General features: G+C 48.6%; 1 protein-coding gene across 1 annotated transcript; it reads left to right on the top strand.

Moving 5' to 3' along the window:
* The first annotated feature begins 16,987 nt into the window (after positions 1-16,987).
* On the top strand, positions 16,988-18,051 carry LOC117853393 (probable glutathione S-transferase GSTU6). Its single transcript, XM_034735767.2, has one exon. The coding sequence runs from the start codon at positions 17,043-17,045 to the stop codon at positions 17,796-17,798; it is 756 nt and encodes a 251-aa protein (XP_034591658.1). The 5' UTR covers positions 16,988-17,042; the 3' UTR covers positions 17,799-18,051.
* The last annotated feature ends 1,178 nt before the right edge of the window (positions 18,052-19,229 follow it).

The following is a 19,229-nucleotide window of genomic DNA, read 5'->3' as shown; positions in this document are numbered from 1 at the left end:
ATGCCTTGTGTTGCTCTTCCCCCCATATGAACTCCTGGTCGGGCTTCAACTTTAATAATAATGTGAAGGCTTGGATTCGCCTAGACAGATTAGATATGAATCTTCTGATGAAATTCACCTTGTCGATTAGCGATTGCAATTCAGTTTTATTCTGTGGGGCCACGACTTTGTTGATGGCCGCTATGGTCTTCCGATTGATTTCTATTCCCCGCTCATGCACCATGAATCCTAAGAATTGTCCGGCGGATACGCCGAAAGCACAGTTATTCGGGTTCATCTTCAGCCCATGTTTCTTAGGGCATTCCAATACCTGTCGTAAATCGGCCAGATGCTCCTGGTGTCCTTTTGATTTGACTACGACGTCGTCGATGTAGATTTCTACTAGTATGCCGATAAGTTTGTGAAATATATAATTCATGGCTCTCTTATACGTAGCGCCGGCGTTTTTCAAGCCGAAAGTCATTACCACCCACTCGAATAAACCAAGGTGACCCGGGCATCTGAAGGCCGTTTTGGATATGTCCTCTTCGACCATTAGTATCTGATTGTACCCAGCGTTTCCATCCATGAAACTAATAACCTTGTGTCCTGCGGTGGCATCTATCAGCACATCGGCCGTCGACATGGGGTATCCATCTATTGGTGTGGCCTGATTGAGATTCCTGAAATCGACGCATACACGTAGCTTTCCGTTCTTCTTGTATACTAGTACAATGTTGGAGATCCATTCGGCATAACGGCATTGCCGAATAAATTTTGCTTCGATTAGCCGCGTTATTTCAGCCTTTATGTCTGGTGGAATTTTAGGATTACACCGCCGTGCAGGCTGTTGATACGGCCGATACCCCGGCTTTATGGGTAACCGATGCTCAACAATAGATCGGTCTAATCCGGGCATCTCATGGTATTCCCAAGCAAAGCAATCCTTAAATTCTCTCAACAAACTTGTCAATTTACATTTGTATTCCGGCTCCAAATTTGCACTAATATATGTCGGCCTTGGTTTGGTGCCATTGCCTAAGTCTATCATTTCTAATGAATCGGCCGACGTGAACCCGTGTCCCAGCTTCCCATCTTCTCGGGCGAACTGATCCATTTAGTCTGAGTCTTTGGAGCCGACTGCTCGGATCGGCTGTAGGCCAAAGTCGGACACCTTCAAGAAGTCAGTGTCCCATATTCTCCCGGATATGCACCTGACGGTTTCGCAGCTCCACTGCTGCGTGTCAGCTGCCGCGATGCTGTATGCGGAATCGGCGGTGACCACCTCAATGTTGTCGCCGACCCATTGTACGAGGCATTGATGCATTGTAGACGGGATACAGCAATTTGCATGTATCCAGTCTCGGCCGAGTAACATGTTGTAGGACCCCTTGCCATTAAGGATAAAGAAAGTAGTAGGAAGGGTCTTACTGCCGATGGTGAGATCGACGCAGAGAGCGCCGCAAGCGGGGGATACGTTGCCCTCGAAGTCCTTGAGCATCATATCTGTCCTGGTCAGGTCGTCGTCGCTCTTTCCTAGCTTCCGAAACATGGCGTACGGCATGATGTTGACTGCAGCTCCTCCGTCTACCAGTAATCTGGTGATGGGTCGGCCATTGACATGCCCTTTAAGAAACAACGCTTTCAGGTCTTGTCGTTTGTCATCTTCGGGCTTCTCGAATGTGGCTGTCATTGGCTCCAAAACCAGTTGTGCCATCTGCTCTTCTATTGCCGTATGAAAACCATGTCGATGTTGGTTGCCGATTCGTCGCCTCCTCTGTCATTTCTTATGGGGCGCCATACCTGAGACCTACCGTTCTTCTCGTCTGCCGTATGCCCTTGCTCTTCCTCCTGTTGTTCCCACTGGCGGAGACGTTGGATTCTTTGTTTTTGAGACTTGGTCAATCCATCGGGGCACCACCTGGGGTTCACCGGTTTGGTTCGTGGTCTAGCACGTTCCCATTCTGGTTCGCGTCCTAAAGGGTTCTCATCTGACACCCGAGCATCGGCCATTTCTTCAAGTCGACTGTGGATGCTAACCTTGTTTTCTGGCCGGTCATGCCGATCAAATCTGCCCCCCCCCCCGGCCCATCATTGCACCTGCCTTCCGACCGGTCATATCGGTCACTTCTGCCCCCCAGCCGATCACGTACTGGAGGGCGCCGGTCATCTTGGCCGTGCCAGTTCCTGCTGATCGGCTCTGATTTCCCATCTCTGGAGCGAGACCTGCTGAACGGCCGATTGTTACGATACGGGCCATTGCACTCAGGGCAATTATCGGCCGAAGGCAACCTGAGGTTGCTTTCCCAACAGTGGATGAAGAACCGACATCGCCAGTGATCTTCATGTCGCCGCATTGCTTCTTCCCGGGATCTTGAGCGTTCATGTTGCTGCTGATACTTATTGAGCAGAAATTGGGAAGTAATGGGCCTTCGTGGTTCTCCCATCCCGTCGTCATCATATTCCATCCGTCGTTTTCCTTTGACGTCTTCGGGTGTTGCTTGATTCCTAGGGTCCACGGCGCCGTTTTGCTTAGCCGATTCGGACGTCAGTACCTTGGTTTGGAGCGAATTCCTCCCCGTGTCAACCATGTTGGTGGAGAAGGGGTGCTGGTCGATCTTCATCGGCTTGGCCGATTTCGTTGGAACTTCAAATTTAAGTCTGCCTTGCTCGATGGCCGACTGTATCTGCTGCCGGAAGATTTTGCATTCGTTTGTATCATGGGAGGTAGTGTTATGCCACTTGCAATATTCATCTTTTTCAGCTGTTCGGCAGAAGGAATCGTATGGTACGACGAGAGCTTGATCTGTGCTTCCTAGAGGAGGAGGTCGAAGATTTTATCGGCCTTTGATGTGTCAAATCCGAACGTTTCCGGCTCCTTCTTTCCGAACGGACATGATATCGGCTTCTTCCCTTTAACACATTCCGCAAGGCCGATTTCTGTGTCTTCTTCGGTTTCAACCTCTTCTAAGTATGCCACCTTCTTCTGAAAGTTCCTCCATGGATCGAAAGGACGTACCTCTTGACCAGACAATCGGTGGACGATTTGGCTTAAGCTCTCAAACTCCTGTGAGGCATATTTTTCTTTGATACGAGGTAGGAGACCTTGGAAGGCTATATCGGCCAACTGTGCATCAGTCAGGGCTAGGGAATCGCATTTGTTCCTGATCTCCCTGAACCTTTGCACATATGAGGAAATTGGCTCGTCGCTTCTCTGTCTCAGGCTGGTTAAATCGGCCAACTTCATCTCATGTATTCCGGCGTAGAAGTATTTATGAAATTGTCTTTCCAGATCGGCCCATGTAATTATCGAGTTGGGCGGTAATGTGGTGAACCACTGGAAGGCCGACCCAGACAGGGATGACGAGAAAAGGCGCACCTGTAGAGCATCCTGCGCCGCTGCTTCCCCGCATTGGATGATGAATCTGTTCACGTGTTCCACAGTTGAGGTGTCGTCCAGTCCCGAAAACTTGGTGAAATCAGGAACTTTATACTGATGGGGAAACGGCAGTGAGTCGTATGTAGGTGGGTATGGTGTCTTGTATGTGTAAGTCTGCACCTTCGACTTTAAGCCGAACTGTTCCTGAATCACCTCTGCGATGCGTGCCGACCAGTCTGGCTGTTGCTGGTGTACCGTCGGCTGGGGCATTGGTACGTGCTAGTATATTGGCGGCGAGATGACTTGATGATGAGTGAAAGCGTGCGGCATCTGATGTGTCATAGCCGGCTGCATAGTCAAGGTCGGCTGTTTGAATGAGCCGCCTGCTTCGTCATACAGTACGAGCGGCGCAACGCCCCGGAGTACTTCCATTGATTCTGCTGCCCTGCTCATCTCTGGTGCGACGGGCTGGTACTACAGCATAGTTGGCCGAGCGGCCGCCTGGAAAGATGCCTGGAGTTGGGGACTTCCATGGTTGGCCGGTTGATCCTGGACGGCTGTCACTGATGGTGCCCCCCAAGGCGCTGGATTTAACGGAGGAAACTGCGCGGAGGACAACTGAATGGGACGTGGCTGGAGGTATTGAGCGCCATTAAACCCCATAGGGATCGATGATGAGGAAGCGCCAGAACCCCCAACTGGAATTTGGGTCGGCTGAGAAGCCGAATAAGGTGCATTTGAATAACTCTTGTTCGGAGCCGTAATCGGCGGAGCATATGCCGGCCCCTAGTACCCTTGAGATACACCGCTAGCTAAGGAGCTGATGACGGCATTGTATACCGTATTAGAAATCACCGGAGATTGATCGATGAAAGCTTGATAGATAGATTGTTGAACCATCTCGTACATCTTGTCCGAGTCCTCGGTGATTGTGATCTGGCGGGGAGTTGGAAATGGAGTCTTTTTGACAGTCTCCCCGCTCCTGGTGCGACTGAAGGACTGCAGACATGTCTTCCGGTAGTATGCCGTCTGCTTCTCTAATTCTTCCCTCTGGTCGTCCCTGAGATCTGTTTCTGTCACTTCGATGATGTTATCTTCGGAGACTTCAGCAGATTTCGACTTAGTGGCGGTTGTATTGGTCCCACTGGGCGTGCCAAAAGTTTGTTGGCGCTAGAAATCGGCTGATCGGATTCCCAGCGTCGGACACACGACCCGGGAGAATCTGCTTAGCTCCTGTTCGGGTGATCGTCCTGGTGCGGTTCGCGCGGCGTGCCAGCCAATCTGACCTGTTGATTGGCAAGGAAAGAAACGTGTCAGATCCTAGAGGTTGCGATCGGCTAAGTTTCCGATCTTGAAAAAGCTTATTAGCGAATCAGCCGATTTACCGTAATAAAGAAATCGGCTATGATGCAGCCGATTACCAGGTAGCGTTAATAAAGAAAACTGCTGGAGCAATCTAGACAACGCTACAGTAGCAACACTAAGAACAGATCTAATCGGCTATGCGTAAAATGAATAGATTAAACAACGGAGTACAAGAAAAGCCGAAATTACCGATTCCTAGCTGGATAACTAGTGATAAAACCAGAACAACAGGTAAAACCTAGAATTCTAGTAAATATCGATAACTGATGAATAAATCTAAACGAAACGACAGCGATGCGCCCGAAGTTAAAGCTTAGAATTTACTCGATAAGCGGAACTTACAAGATCGGTCGGAGGTCAAGTTGATGCAGCCCCGCCAACCCGTACGAACTCGTGAAAAAGAAGAAAGGTGTTGGCGAAGTCGCTTGCTTGAAAGTAAGTACGAGGAAATAGTAGTTTCTTGTATTGAGTTGATGATGATTACAGATCTACAAGGGTGGCTATTTATAGCCTGTTACAAACGACTTCTTATCCGACTAGAACTCTATCTCTAAATTTAAACAGAAAATGAATATTTACAAGTACGATTCGTACTAGGTTGATTATCATGCGCTTCATGGGCTGATTCCCTCTTCATCTTCATAATCCTTTTTAGGCCCACACCGGCCCAACTATTCCAGCCTCCTAATCGGCCGACCATCTCATCGGCAAGGGACAACCGATTAGGACCCACACGTCAGGGGCTCAGACTACTCCGACCCTGGAAACTAAGGTCGGGCGAGGCGGAACTCCAAGGGTTAATCGGCCGATCCTCAACTGTAGCACCAACCAACCGATCCTTGACTGTAGCACCAATCGGCCGATTTCCAATCGTCGCCCTTGCATCTCGCCGCATCTTCTAATTTCTTCCTCTCCTAACGCCGATTTTACTCGTGTCGAAATCTGGCGTCAACAGTAACCCATGAAATTGTCCTCTCATATTTGAAGCTCCATCATATCCTTGCCCTCTAATCTTGGAAATAGATAGACCATATCTTCTAAGCATAGTATCCAATGCTTCTTTTAGTGAAGTTGATGTGGTGTCAGAAACATGTTCAATGCCAAGAAACCTCTCAATCACACTTCCTTTATCATTGACAAACCTACAAGAGAAAAGAGAAAATAGTGTTATTTGAAAGCAATAAAACAAAACCAATAAAATAACCAAATAGAGAGAAGGTATATACCTCACAACCATAGCCATTTGTTCCTTAATAGATGCATCACGAGCCTCGTCGACAAGAACCGCAAAACAACGATCTCCTATTTCACTTTTAATTAACTCACTTGTCTCCTCTGCACAAGCCCTAGCCAAATCTTTCTGAACCATTGGACTACTCATTTGATTATTCCCTGGAGCATTTTCACCAGTCACAAGTGTAGCCTTAGGATCCTTCTTTTTGTACCATTCGAGCATCTCCATAAAGTTCCCTTTATTTCTTGATGTTTTAGACTCATCATGTCCACGAAAGGCTAGAGCTTGCAAAAGGAGAAATCTAGCAATGCCTAACATGATACTTAAACGAGCTTTATATGCCTCCTCTTCTGCTGCATTTGTAACAGACCATACATGTTCAACACTTTGCCTCTGATTTTTGAAATCAAGTGCACGCTTTCTTGCATTATTATGAAAGCCATCAATTGATTGACCATGCTCCTTGAAACAATTCTTTGCATTCTTCCAATTTCTAAACCCAACTTTGGTGAATGTATCATTACTATGAAACCCAGCTTGTTGTGGCTTAAAGAGATAACAATAAAAGCAATAAGCTGCATCCTTGGCTACACTGTACTCTAACCAATCAAATTGATCAAACCATGATCCAAAAAATCCTCTTGATTGACCTTTACCATCTTTTTTCGTTTTTGGAAACTTATGACCAGCTGACCTATATGGACCTATTTGTAGATATGCTCTCCTTGCCTCATCCCTAATGTCATGATGAAAATTATCAATTGGCTTCCTTTCTCCTGGATCAGCAACTATATCTCTCATATCAAGTTCAATCCGTGGTCTTTTTTGCTCAACCCGACTCTCTACACTTTCGACACTACTCTTTTTAGCATAGTATTTCTCCATTCTAAGTTATGATTATGAAATGTTGCAATTGCAAACTAAGACTCAAATACTTCCTGCTCAAATCAATGAAATGAAATATTCATTATCATTACTTTGCATAGAAATAGCAATTTCAAAAAAAATTGCATACCGGAGCAGGGGAGCAATTTCAATAGACATAGGTGAACAGAACAGGGGCCGGCCGGCGGCCGCCGGGCATGGGCGCGCTGCATGGCCGGCGGGGGCCGGGGGGTGGGCCTGCGGGCGGTGGCCTACCGGCGGGGGCGCGGTCGCGCGGGGCCGCGGGTGGCGGCGCACTGGCGACCGGCAGGGGCACGGCCGCGCGGGGCCGCAGGCGGCCGGAGGGGGTGTAGTGTGCGGGCGGCCGGCAAAGGGCGCGGCGCACGGGGCGCCAGCGGGGGCGCGGGGCGCCGGGGCCGCGGGAGGGCGGCGCGCGGACGACGGCGAGCTGGGCGGGCGGCCGGGCGCCTGGCGGCGAGTCGGGCAGGAGGACTGGAGTTGGGGGAGCCGGGAGGCCGCACCGTGCACGTGCACATGGGCCGGCCGGAGGCAGTGCTAGGCTGCTAGGGCAACGGCCAACGGGAGTTGTTGGGCCGCCTGGGCGCCTGGGCTAACTTTTCTTCGGGGTGGGCTAATGGGCCAAAATGCTTTTTTATACTATTTTTATGAAGAAGTTTTCCACTGCTCTTGGGCCTCACCCCGGGCTGCAGCCCGGGCAGCCTGGGGCCCAGATCCACCCCTGTTGATAGCGATACGCCTACGGTAACTTTGTAAACTTAAGAATCTATCAACCTAGTCTCATAAAGATACATGTGCCTTCCATAGCAGTGAGTGTCGGTGTTTTAAATTCGGCAACCTACCGAGGGGTACCCGAGGTAGTGTTTTGTGTGTGGGGCTCGCCGAAGACAAGGAACATGAATGTGAACTCGAACACATGATTTAGACATGTTTAGGCCACTTATATCGCGTGATACTCTACGTCCTGTGTGTTAGTTGATTGTATTGATTGATAAGATATTTGGAGGGGGTCCCTGCCTCACCTTATATTGTCGGGGGTAGGGTTACAGGTCGGTTGTTGTACAAGAGTGCTAGTCGGATTCGACCAGAGAGTCCTAATCTAGTTGCTACGAGTAGTTTCCTAATCCTTGACTAGTCCTTGTCCGCTATGTAGATCACGCCGTCCTGCACCGTAGTCTCCATGTCTGATACATCTTGGTGTACAGTCCAGTATTGTAGAACTGTCCAATCCTCCCAATAGACTCATAGGTGTATTGCCGACAGTGAGTACATGTGCAACTCTTCCTATGCTCCGCCACAGCCCCCTTTCTACCACTACAGCCTTCCTTAGTTATTGGGTGAATATTCCATCCGAGAAACTTGAATTATTCCATATCTAACCTCATCGGGCGACCATGGCTTTGGATTGGGTAAAAATTACATCCTACTTCCTCCGTTCCAAATTATAGGTTATTTTGAATTTTCTAGATGCATAGATACTATTATGCATCTAGACATAGGGTATATCTAATTACATAACAAAATTTATGAATCTAAAAATCAAAACAATTTTTATAATTTAAGACGGAAGGAGTATCTTTCATCTTATTAAAAAAAGTGCAGGACACCTTGTCCGGGCCAATTGGAAAGTGGCCACAGGCCAGTTGATCGCCCGTTCTGATCAGAGCTCGAGCACTCAGATTAAGTTAATCGACACTTAGCTAGCTGTACCTGTTCCATTTGCTTCTGAGTTCTATCATCAGCGCTATCCGTCTTCCACTAAGTGTGTCTACTCGTCAAACAAGAACCATTGGAAAATTTCAGAGGCGGTAAAAAAGGTTGACAAAAGGAAGAGGATAAGGGGAAAAACTCCTAACTACTCGGACTCGCGACGCGCCATCTCACACCTTGATCGGAGGCGCAACCAACTCGTGGTTGCAGTCCCAAATCGCCCAGCTGTGGTCCGGCTGGTTTTGATGGTCCAACGCACTCCAAAACCCACGCACATCACCCTACATCGTCATCCCGATCCCGACAGCGCTGGAGCCATCTGAAGGCCGCCACCGTTCTACTCTCGCCATCCCTAGCCAGTCGAGGTGGAGGCCAGAAGGAAGACGATATCTCCTACGCGGTACCCTAACATCGGCATCCCTTTCACCAGCCACTGCCCCAATTGAGATGGATGGCTCGTCGCACAACGTTACCGCCAGTTGATCACTAAACTCTTTCTAAGATGTGTTCATGTTCTAAATGTTAAGATCATGTTTTAGTTAATCTAAGTGATGTAGATTCCTAAATTTGGTATTAGTTAAGCCAAATCGCATCTAGCATGAACCCTAAGATCAAATTTAAGATGCATTTAGCCTTGCCAACTAGATTTTAATGTGCAATTAAGTTAATTGTCCTCGCCAGTGTGCAATTCAATCTATGCCATGAGTCTCTGAGTAAGAAATGCATGTGAATCTAGTCGATTAGATCCTATTTGTTGTGAATCAGTGCCTAAATCAGCCTATCAGTACCGGATTAGGGTTAGTTTCAAGTTTTATTAAGAAATTAAGTACCCTTTTAGTTCGGCTTTAGTCAAGTTTAAGTTACTATCTTGGTCTGTTAAGTTGTCTAAGGCCGAATTAGATACAAATTAAGTCTAAACTCAAGGTTAATTAAGTTCAATTTCATGCCTAAGTTAAGTTATTAGGGTTAGTTCTTCTCTGATTTTACCCAAATTCCCATTGTCTAGCTACAATCCATGCAGCTAAGCACTCACATCATGAAATTAAGATGCGCAAAAGCATGTAGAAGGAGGGGGTCAGGCAAATTTCAAGCTGAATTAAGAAGACCCCAAAGAAGATCCCCAAATCAGAATCCTAACCCTAGGGTTAGGAAACTTACTTGGTTGTCGTTGCGCGAACCGTCAGCTCGCCGCTCATGGATGACGCTCACCTTCCCGGCCAGCCATCAGAGTAGCATAGGTGCACGCGACTTGAGTTACCGCATGCACCCTACCACATCATGGCCGGCGACCCTCTGCGCCGTCTTGTCGACTCCACCCGCGGCATCAGATCCGCCCACCAATCGTCGAGTGGCCTTTAGTTCTTGGCCGCAACCATCGCCGGACTTGAGGCCGGTCGCGCCCTTATGCTTGGGCCGCCCTGCCGTGATGAAGCACTCCAGTGGAGCCCCCCGACAACGTGCCACGCGACTTGGTCGCACGGGCGCGATGGCAAGAGGGCCCGCAGAGGTGCTGGTGGTAGGACGGCAGCGCTCTTGACCGGCGGCGGACTGCTCGGGGTTGGGGAAGAAGGAGGCGGAGAGGAGAAACGGCGGTGCGGAGGTGAGAGGCTGCGGTGGCAGGTGAAGAATGGAGCTAGGGCTCCGGGGGACGACCGCTCCGGGGTTTTGATCCCCCGAGAAAGCTGCTCAGCCGTCCATCTTGGATGAACGGTCCAGATGAGGTGCGGCGACAGCTGGGCTCCGAGCCTAGGTGGGTTGAGGGCGGGGTTGGGCTTGGTTGGGCCACCAAGAGACACTGAGCTGAGGCGAGCCGTTACCTTACCTGGGCTAAGACTGCCTTGCGCCAATTGGGCCGCGGCTCCACCGCCGTGCGTGCTGGGCCACCTTGCGCCAGCTGGGCCGCGGCTCCGCCGCCATGCACGCTGAGCCGTTGCTGAGTGAGCTGCGCTGAAAAAGAGATGGGCCGCGTGAGGAGTTGTTGCACGTGCTCGCACGGGCTGCTGGCATGCCAAGTTGGGTTGCTTGCATGTGCGTCAACGTGGACCGAGCCCAGTTGAGCTGCCTGGGTTTTGGACAAGGTGAAGATGGGCCGCTGGCAGGCCGATTCTAAGCCTAGGCCATTAGTTGCGCTTAAGTTGGGCTAAGCGCACCTGGGATGTTTCGGGCTAATAAAGGGAGGCAGCTGCGGACTAAATTTTGAGTCTGGGCTAGTTTAAGTTGTGCTGGCCCATCCGTAGCTTATCCTTTAAATTTTTTTCCTGTGCTCTTATTTTAGTTGTTTTAATTGTGCTAAGTTGCGCATAATTAAACTAATTTTAAGAGATGCAATTCTGAGTCAAAAGAACCAACATGAAATTTATTCAGAATTATTTCCTGTTTATTTGGGCATATAATTAATTTTCTGATCAACGTTGTTATTAATTGGTTGTCCATAAATATTTTTACTTAAGTTTTAAGTTATTTTTCTTCTACCCAACGGTGATCCAAAATTATTTCATGTCATTTTAATCATGTCATTTTGCCTTTGCTTCTACCCAACGGTGATGCAAAGTTGTTTATTTATATTTTTTAATCGAGCCAATGCAGATTAAATTCATTGCTTATTATTGTCATCATTACTTATTAAAATTCATTCATTCAGGCTTGACTCCATCTAGCGTCATGAGCTTTATCAATGGCATAGAGAAGCTTGAAGGAGACAACTTCACTACCTGGAAGAATCAGATTCGCTTGGTCCTATGCATTATGAATCGGGACCACTCCATGAGACAGGACCTTCCTGTTGCTCCTACTACTCAAGAGGATAATGATACTTCCCTTCCTGAGTGCACTGCTGCCTATGAGAAAGAAAAGGAGCGGTGGGAGCGATCAGACAGGGTGACCCTTATGATAATAGAGTAGACCATAAATCCGGCAATAAGGGGAGCTATCGAGAAAAATCCCAAAAATGCCAAACACTTTATGGAAAAGTTTGAGGAGTATTTCAAAGGCTCCACTAAGGCTAATGCTAGCACCCTCCTATCTAAATTAATGAACACTAAGTATAATGGGTAAGGCAATGTCAGGGAGCACATCATGAGCCCCTAAGGGATAAGCTCAAGGACTTGAAGTGCCCTCTTAGTGATGATATACTTCTTTACACATCATGCTTTTGTTGCCCTTAGTGTTTGATTCTTTCAAGATCAACTATAATGGCAGCGTCGCGAAGTGGGATATTCCTACACTAATCGCGAAGTGCAGTCAGGAGGAAGAAAGGCTAAGATCTGAGAAGTGCAATTTTACCAACCTCATTAGGCACGAGGTGAATAAGGGCAAAAGTAAGCAGATCGTCTCTTTTAAGAAATAAAGAAAAATAAGAAGCCTTATCAACCTCCTCCAAAGAATGATGAATCATCTTCGTCTAAGGGTCATAAATGCCATCACTATAAAGGCTTTGGACACATTAGCACTATGATCAGTTTAAGGAATGGTGTGTCAAAAACGGTAATGATGACTTTATTTCTATAGTTAATGAGTCCCTTTATGTTGATTTTCCATTAAGTAGATGGTGGATTGATTCTGGTGCAACCATTCATGGAGGATTGATTTTTCATTAAAGTAGATGGTGGATTAAGTGGCGCGTGGGTTAGAAAGGGGATTCATGCCATTAGAGTTGCAAATGGATTCATGCTGGGATCTCGCATTAGAACTTAACAATAGCTTCAAGCTTCATTTAAATAATGTTCTTTATGTACCGTCGCTTAAGAGAAACTTGATTTCTGTTTCATCGTTAGATTGTGATGGTTATTCATGCAACTTTGGGAACAACAAGTGTGTAATAAGTTTTGACAATAAGATTATTGGTCATGCCCCTTTACATGATAAGCTTTACTTGTTGCCTCTAAGTATTAATTCTTCTGTGATGAATGTAAGTGATGTCAACCATAAGCGAAAGAGAAATATTGAGACTTCGTCGAAATTGTGGCATTTCCGCTTAGATCACATTTTGAAGGGGAGGATGGAGCCTCCCATTAGAGAAGAGATACTTTCAAACTTAGATTTCTCTAACTTAGATCAATGCGTTGACTGCATTAAGGGAAAATTTGCAAAACAAATTAAAAAGGATGGAGCTAAGCGCAGTTCAGGAATATTAGAAATAATTCATACTGATATGTGCGGTCCATTTAATGTAAGATCAATGGATGGTTATAATTATTTCATTACCTTCACTGATGATTTCTCCCACTATGGATATGTTTATCCCATACGCAAAAAGTCTGAAGCACTTGATAAGTTTAAAATCTTTAAAGCTGGAGTAGAAAATCAGCATGACTTAAAAATCAAAGTGGTAAGATCTGACACGGGAGGGGAGTATTATGGGAAACACTCCACATATGGACAAATTCTTAGACCCTTTATCAGATTTTTCCAAGATAATGGCATAGCAGCACAGTATTCCACTTCTGGTGAGCCTCAACAAAATGGTGTTGCTGAGAGAAGAAATTGCACCCTTATGAACATGGTGCGTAGTATGCTCAGTAATTCTACGCTGCCAGTGAGTCTATGGATGGAAGCTTTAAAGACTGCCACACACATTAATAATCGTGTTCCTAGTAAGTCAATCCCTAAGACTCCTTATGAACTTTGGACAGGTAGGAACCCCAACATGAATTATTTACATGTATGGGGCTATGCAACTGAAGCAAAGATATTTAATCCACAACTTGAAAAATTAGATCCTAAGACCGAAAGCTGCTATTTTATTGGATATCTAAAAAAGTCAAAGGGGTACCACTTTTATTGTCCTAAGCATACCACTAAGTTTGTAGAGACAAGGCATGCTGTCTTCTTAGAGGAAATTGGATGCACCAAGGTTAGGAAAATTGATCTTGAGGAGATTCGGACCTATGAGCCATTACCCATGAGTCAGGATTATTATGCTCCTATGCCTTATACCACAGTTACATCTTAGGTGGTGGAACCTCCGGTAGAAGATGTGGAAGTAACACCTACCACAAGTGAAAATGTAGATGCACCTGTGATAAGTGAGCATCAAGGTGAAGATGTGGTAGGTGATGTATTGCAAGGGGAGGTCGCTGATGAGCCCGAGGTGGTTTAGCAAGAACCTGCTCAAGTAGAAGCACCACAGCCTTTGAGAAGGTCAACACGTGAGATGAAGTCCACCCTTTTCGATGAGTATGTGTACATAAGTGAAAAGGGAAACGATATGGGGAAGGTGGATGACCCAAACTCATTTAAGAAAGCCATAAGAAGTGAGCACTCGCATAAGTGGTGCAAAGACATCGAAGAAGAGTTGAAGTCCATGGAAGCAAATAGAGTATGGGACTTAGTAGAAATTCCTAAAGGAGCCAAGACAGTAGGTTGTAAATGGGTCTACAAAACTAAATATGAATCTAAAGGGAAAATCGAAAGATTCAAAGCAAGACTCGTGGCAAAGGGCTTCGCACAAGTAGAAGGAGTCGATTATAATGAAACCTTCTCACATGTCTCAAAGAAAGATTCATTTAGAATCGTTATGGCTTTAGTAGCTCATTATGATCTTAAGCTATATCAGATGGACGTTAAGACTACGTCCCTTAATGGTGACTTGCATGAGAATGTGTACATGACGCAACCGAAAGGTTTTGTTGTGAAAGGCAAGGAACATATGGGATGCAAACTAAGAAAATCCATTTATGGGTTGAAACAAGCGTCCAGACAATGGTACCTTAAGTTTGATGAAGTGATTAAGAGAATTGGCTTCATTGAAAACAAGAAGGACAATTGCATATATGTTAAGACCAAGGGGAGCTCTATAACCATCCTAGTGCTATATGTGGATGACATCCTATTAGCAAGCAGCGATAAGAACGTGCTGCATGCGACGAAGGGTTTTCTCTCATCAAACTTTGACACGAAGGACCTTGGTGATGCCACTTATGTCTTAGGCATTGAGATTCACCGAGACAGGTCCAAAGGTGTATTGGGACTCTCTCAAAGAGCTTACATAGAGAAGGTCCTTAAAAGGTATAATATGCACCAATGTTCAGGCACAGCTGCTCCAGTCGTTAAGGGTGATAAGTTTGGGTCATTCCAAAGCCCCAGGAATCAATTAGAAATTGATTAAATGAGAATGATTCCTTATGATTCAGCTGTTGGAAGCATAATGTACGCACAAGTGTGTATGCACCCTGACTTGGCCTTTATTTGTGGGATGCTTGGAAGATATCAATCTAATCCAGGAATAGGCCACTGGAAAGGAGTTAAGAAAACTTTGCATTATAAGAATTACATGCTTGCGTATAAGAGAACTGAGAAATTAGAAATATTCAGCTATTCAGACGCTGATTTTGTGGGTTGTATTGATACTAGAAGATCCACGTCAGGTTATGTCTTCACACTTGCAAATGGGGCTATATCATGGAAAAGCTCCAAACAAACACAGACAGCTGCATCAACAATGCAAGCTGGGTTTGTGGCATGTTATGAAGCCGTGGGGCAAGTTGTGTGACTTAAGAGTTTCATCCCAGGATTAAGAGTGGTAGACCACTAAAATTATAGTGGGATAATAAGTCAGCAGTTTTCTATTTGAATAATAGCAAGTCAAGTGATGTTGCAAAGCACATTGAGATTAAGGTCCTGTTTGGCACGGCTCCACTCCTAAACTCCAGCAACTCCATCAAAAAATTCAGCCAAACACCCCAACTCCAAAACTCCATGGAGTTGCCAACTCCATGGAGCTGTAGTGCAAATGGAGGTGGAGTTTTGGAGCACCTCTTTTGCTGCTCCAGAAACCTCTCTTTTGAACCTTCTCGTGGAGTTGGTGGGTAATTACCCACCAATGCCATTGGTTACACAAAAAAACGTTTCATTCTATTCTCCCTTCTATTCTACCGAGCCCCACTCGCCGCCAGAGCCCTGCCCGTCGCCGCCCCCGTGGCCGGCCGGCCCCGCCACCCGTCGCCGCCCATCGCCCGTCGCCGCCCGCCGCCGCGCCCGCCGCCCGTCGCCCGCCGCCGCCCGTCGCCCGTTGATGCCCGCCGCCGCCCGTCGCCACGCCCGCCGCCCGTCGCCACGCCCGCCGCCCGTCGCTGCCCGCCGCCGCCCGCCGCCGCCCGTTGCCGCGCCCGTCGTCGCCCGTCGCCGCCCGCCGCCCGTCGTCGCCCGTCGCCACCCACCCAGCCGCCTGTCGTCGCCGCCTGTCATCGCCCGTCGCCACCCGCCGCCCCGTCGCTACCCACCCCGCCGCCCGTGGAGGGTCTCCCGTGTGCGGCACAGTGCAGTGGAAAAAGAGGAAGAAGAAGATGGGATAGAGAGGATGACAAGTGGGGCCTTAATTGGGGGGCAACAATGTCAATCCACACTGAAATCGATCTTTTCTGGAGCTGAGAGCACCCATCTAGCCAAACACCTCATTTTTGTTCTGGAGTTTTGGAGCGGAGCTGGCTCCATGTGGAGTTCTGGAGTGGAGCAGCTCCACCCGGAGTTGGAGCCATGCCAAACAGGGCCTAAGTACCTTATTGTGAAAGATAGAATCCAAAATCACACTATTGAGTTAGAGCATATAAGTACTAAGAAAATGCTTGTGGATCCATTAACAAAAGGGTTACCTCCCATTATATTCAGTGAACACGTTACCGGCATGGGATTATCGGATAGCCTGTGATCTTGGAGTGTCATAAGACAACCATCTTCCATTATGATAGGTAGTTTTATACATTGTGGGCAACTGTGTCACAGTGGGATTTTAATCACCATTGTCACACGTTGTCTCCCTGCATAATTCTTCTTTAAGAATGGCATAAATTATAGGCCTTTAGGTCAAAGGGGAGAATATTGGAAAATTTCAGAGGTGGTCAAAAAGACCAAGAAAAGGAAGAGGATAAGGGAAAAAAACTCCTGACTACTCGGACTCGCGACGCGCTGCCTCACGCCTTGATCGGAGGCGCAACCAACTCGTGGTTGCGACCCCAGATCGCCCAGCGCTATATAAAGAGGGTGGCCCGGCTGGTTTTGATGGTCCAACGCACTTCAAAACCCATGCACGCCATCCTATATCGCCATCCCGATCCCGACGGTGCTGGAGCCATCTGAAGGCCGCCGTCGTTCTACTCTTGCCGTCTTTGGCCAGTCAAGGTGGAGGCCAGAAGGAAGACGAGATCAACTACGCAGTACCCCAACACCGGTGTCCCCTTCACCGACCACTGCCCCAATTGAGATGGCTGACTCGTCGCACAACGTTACCGTCAGTTGATCACTAAACTTTTTCTAAGACGTGTTCATGTTCTAGATGTTAAGATCATGTTTTAGTTAATCTAAAAGATCAACCGCAAAAGTTGACAACGTTACAGCCACGTATGTCATGTGTCGAGATTACAAAACAAATTCCTTTACCTTAAAGCGGCGAGAAAACTAGGTAGCTACTAGAACTAATAGCTCATAGATCACTGATTAAGCAGGAGACACCTCACAACAGCTCACAGCACACCGCTAATGGCCACGGCCACGGAGCCCAGGGAGGTGAAGGTGTACGGCGCCTGGGGCAGCGCCCACGCCGCCATGGCCCGGAACGCGCTGGTGCTCAAGGGCGTGCCGTACGAGTACGTGGAGGATGACCTGGACAACAAGAGCGAGACGCTGCTGCGCCTTAACCCCGTCCACGGGGGGAAGGTGCCCGTCCTCGTCGTCGACGGCCGGCCGCTCGCGGAGTCGCTCGTCATCATCGAGTACGTCGACGAGGCGTGGCCCAAGGCCCGCGGGTACCCGCCGGCGCTGCTCCCGCGGGAGCCCCCCGCGCGCGCCGCGGCCAGGTTCTGGGCGCGGTTCTTCCACGACGAGGTGTCGCCGCTGTCGCGCGCGGTGGTGCTCGCAGACGCGGAGGCGGAGAGGGCGGAGCTGGCGAGGGAGGTGAAGGCGCGGATGGCCGTGATGGAGGCCGGGGTTGCGGAGGACTTCCGGGGGGGCGACGGCGAGGATGATGGCCCGTTCGTGCACGGGCGGAGCCCCGGGCTGCTAGACGTCATACTGGGCTCGTGTGCCGCGGGGATCCGGGTGCTCTCCGCCGTCTCCAGGGTCGAGATCGTGGAGCCCGGGGCGATGCCGCGGGTGCACGCCAGTGTGGCCGCGTTCGACGAGCTCGCCGCCGGGTTCGGCACCACCGTGCCGCACGAGCTCCTCCTCGCGCGGCTCCTCGAGAGGAAGGCGAGGTCTCGCGCCGCGGCCGCGACCGCTTCACGCGTGCGTGCTTGATTTCTGCCTGTGATTGATCTTCAGCGGACCGAGGCCGAGGGAATCTGGACATGTCTAACAAGAACACTGGCACCTTGCTCAGTTGCTCTCTTTGTAAGTTTGTATAAACGTGTTCCTATGTCCAAGCGGCTGTTTGCTTCCAGCATCCCATAGACTGTAGCCATGAGAGCTGAAGTTCACTATCGGAGAAATGGCCTTTCGTCCAGCACCTTTGTACCAGTTAGAATTGGATCCCATCCGGTACTAAAGTCATCCGCCGGCCATCCCCATGGTACCCGCTCCCATCCTATCTTCCTATATCTCTCTCCTCTCTCTCAGCAGTACCACTCTTCTCCTTCCTCTCGTTTCTCTCCTCTCTCTCTCAGCACCGCTCTCTCTCTCAGTGCAGCGCCAGCCCCTTCCTCTCCTGTGCCGCTAGCACCTCCTCGGCAGTGAGGAGCAGCGGCGGGTGAGGTGAGGCGGCAGCGGGCGATGAGCGGGCGGGCGGGAGGGCGACGGGTGGCGGGAGGGTGGCCGGGCAGGTGCGGCAGGAGCGCAAAGAGTGGCGGGAGGGTGGCCGGGCGAGTGCGGTGAGAGGTGGGAGGCGAGAGGTGGGAGGATGGCGGGCGGGAGGGCGATGGGAGCGGCGGCGGGGTGCGGGCAACAGGGGCCGTCGGCAGGACAGGGGTGGCGGTGGGATGTGGGGTGGCGACGGCAGTGGGATGCGGGGCTGGGGAGAGGGCGGAGGGCTGCGGCGGGGGAGAGGGTGGCGGGCTGAGGACGGGGGCCGAGATTTCTTTTTTAAAACTTTTTAATATCACTTTAGTACCGATTATTTCAACCGGTGCTAAAAAGAATCCTTTAGTACCGAACTTGTAGTACCGGTTGCACAACCGGTACTTAAAGAAGGTTCCAACTAGGCCATTTGCTGGTAGTAGTTTCCCTCGTTTCATTTTGTATGAGTCTACTTTGTTTTGAGTAAATTTTACCAAACTTCGTGTTTTAGGTCTAGTTTAAGAAATCCATGGATTCTTTAGCTTATAGATATACTCATGTTGTAGATATTTATATATTTTTCTATAAATTTGATCAAAATTAGAGAAATTTAATTTAAACTAAAATTAAAGCAATTTATAGTTTAAAACGGGAAGGAATAATTATGGTTCCCGTCGCTACCGCAGGACAAAATTTGGCTCCATTTTCACATGCCTCCGTTTAGTAGGCAGTTGATGAAGGATGTTGAAGAAGGAACCGAACAAAACAACGATAACTGGATGGAAGCAGGCCTTCGAATTTGGGCGCCGAGCCCACGGGCTAACGCAAAAGAAATAGTCCCGGCCCACAAAGATAACGAGAAAAAGGCCTTAGGGAGGTCCTAGCCCACTACCCACGCGGGCTGATTCAGAAATCGCGCGCGACTGACTTGTCTTGTCACTTCACTGCGAAAGAAAA

This window comes from Setaria viridis, chromosome 4, assembly GCF_005286985.2.
Source record: "Setaria viridis chromosome 4, Setaria_viridis_v4.0, whole genome shotgun sequence".
NCBI classification, from domain to species: domain Eukaryota; kingdom Viridiplantae; phylum Streptophyta; class Magnoliopsida; order Poales; family Poaceae; genus Setaria; species Setaria viridis.
Note: the sequence above shows the minus strand (reverse complement) of the source record. Positions and strands in the feature narration are given on the sequence as shown.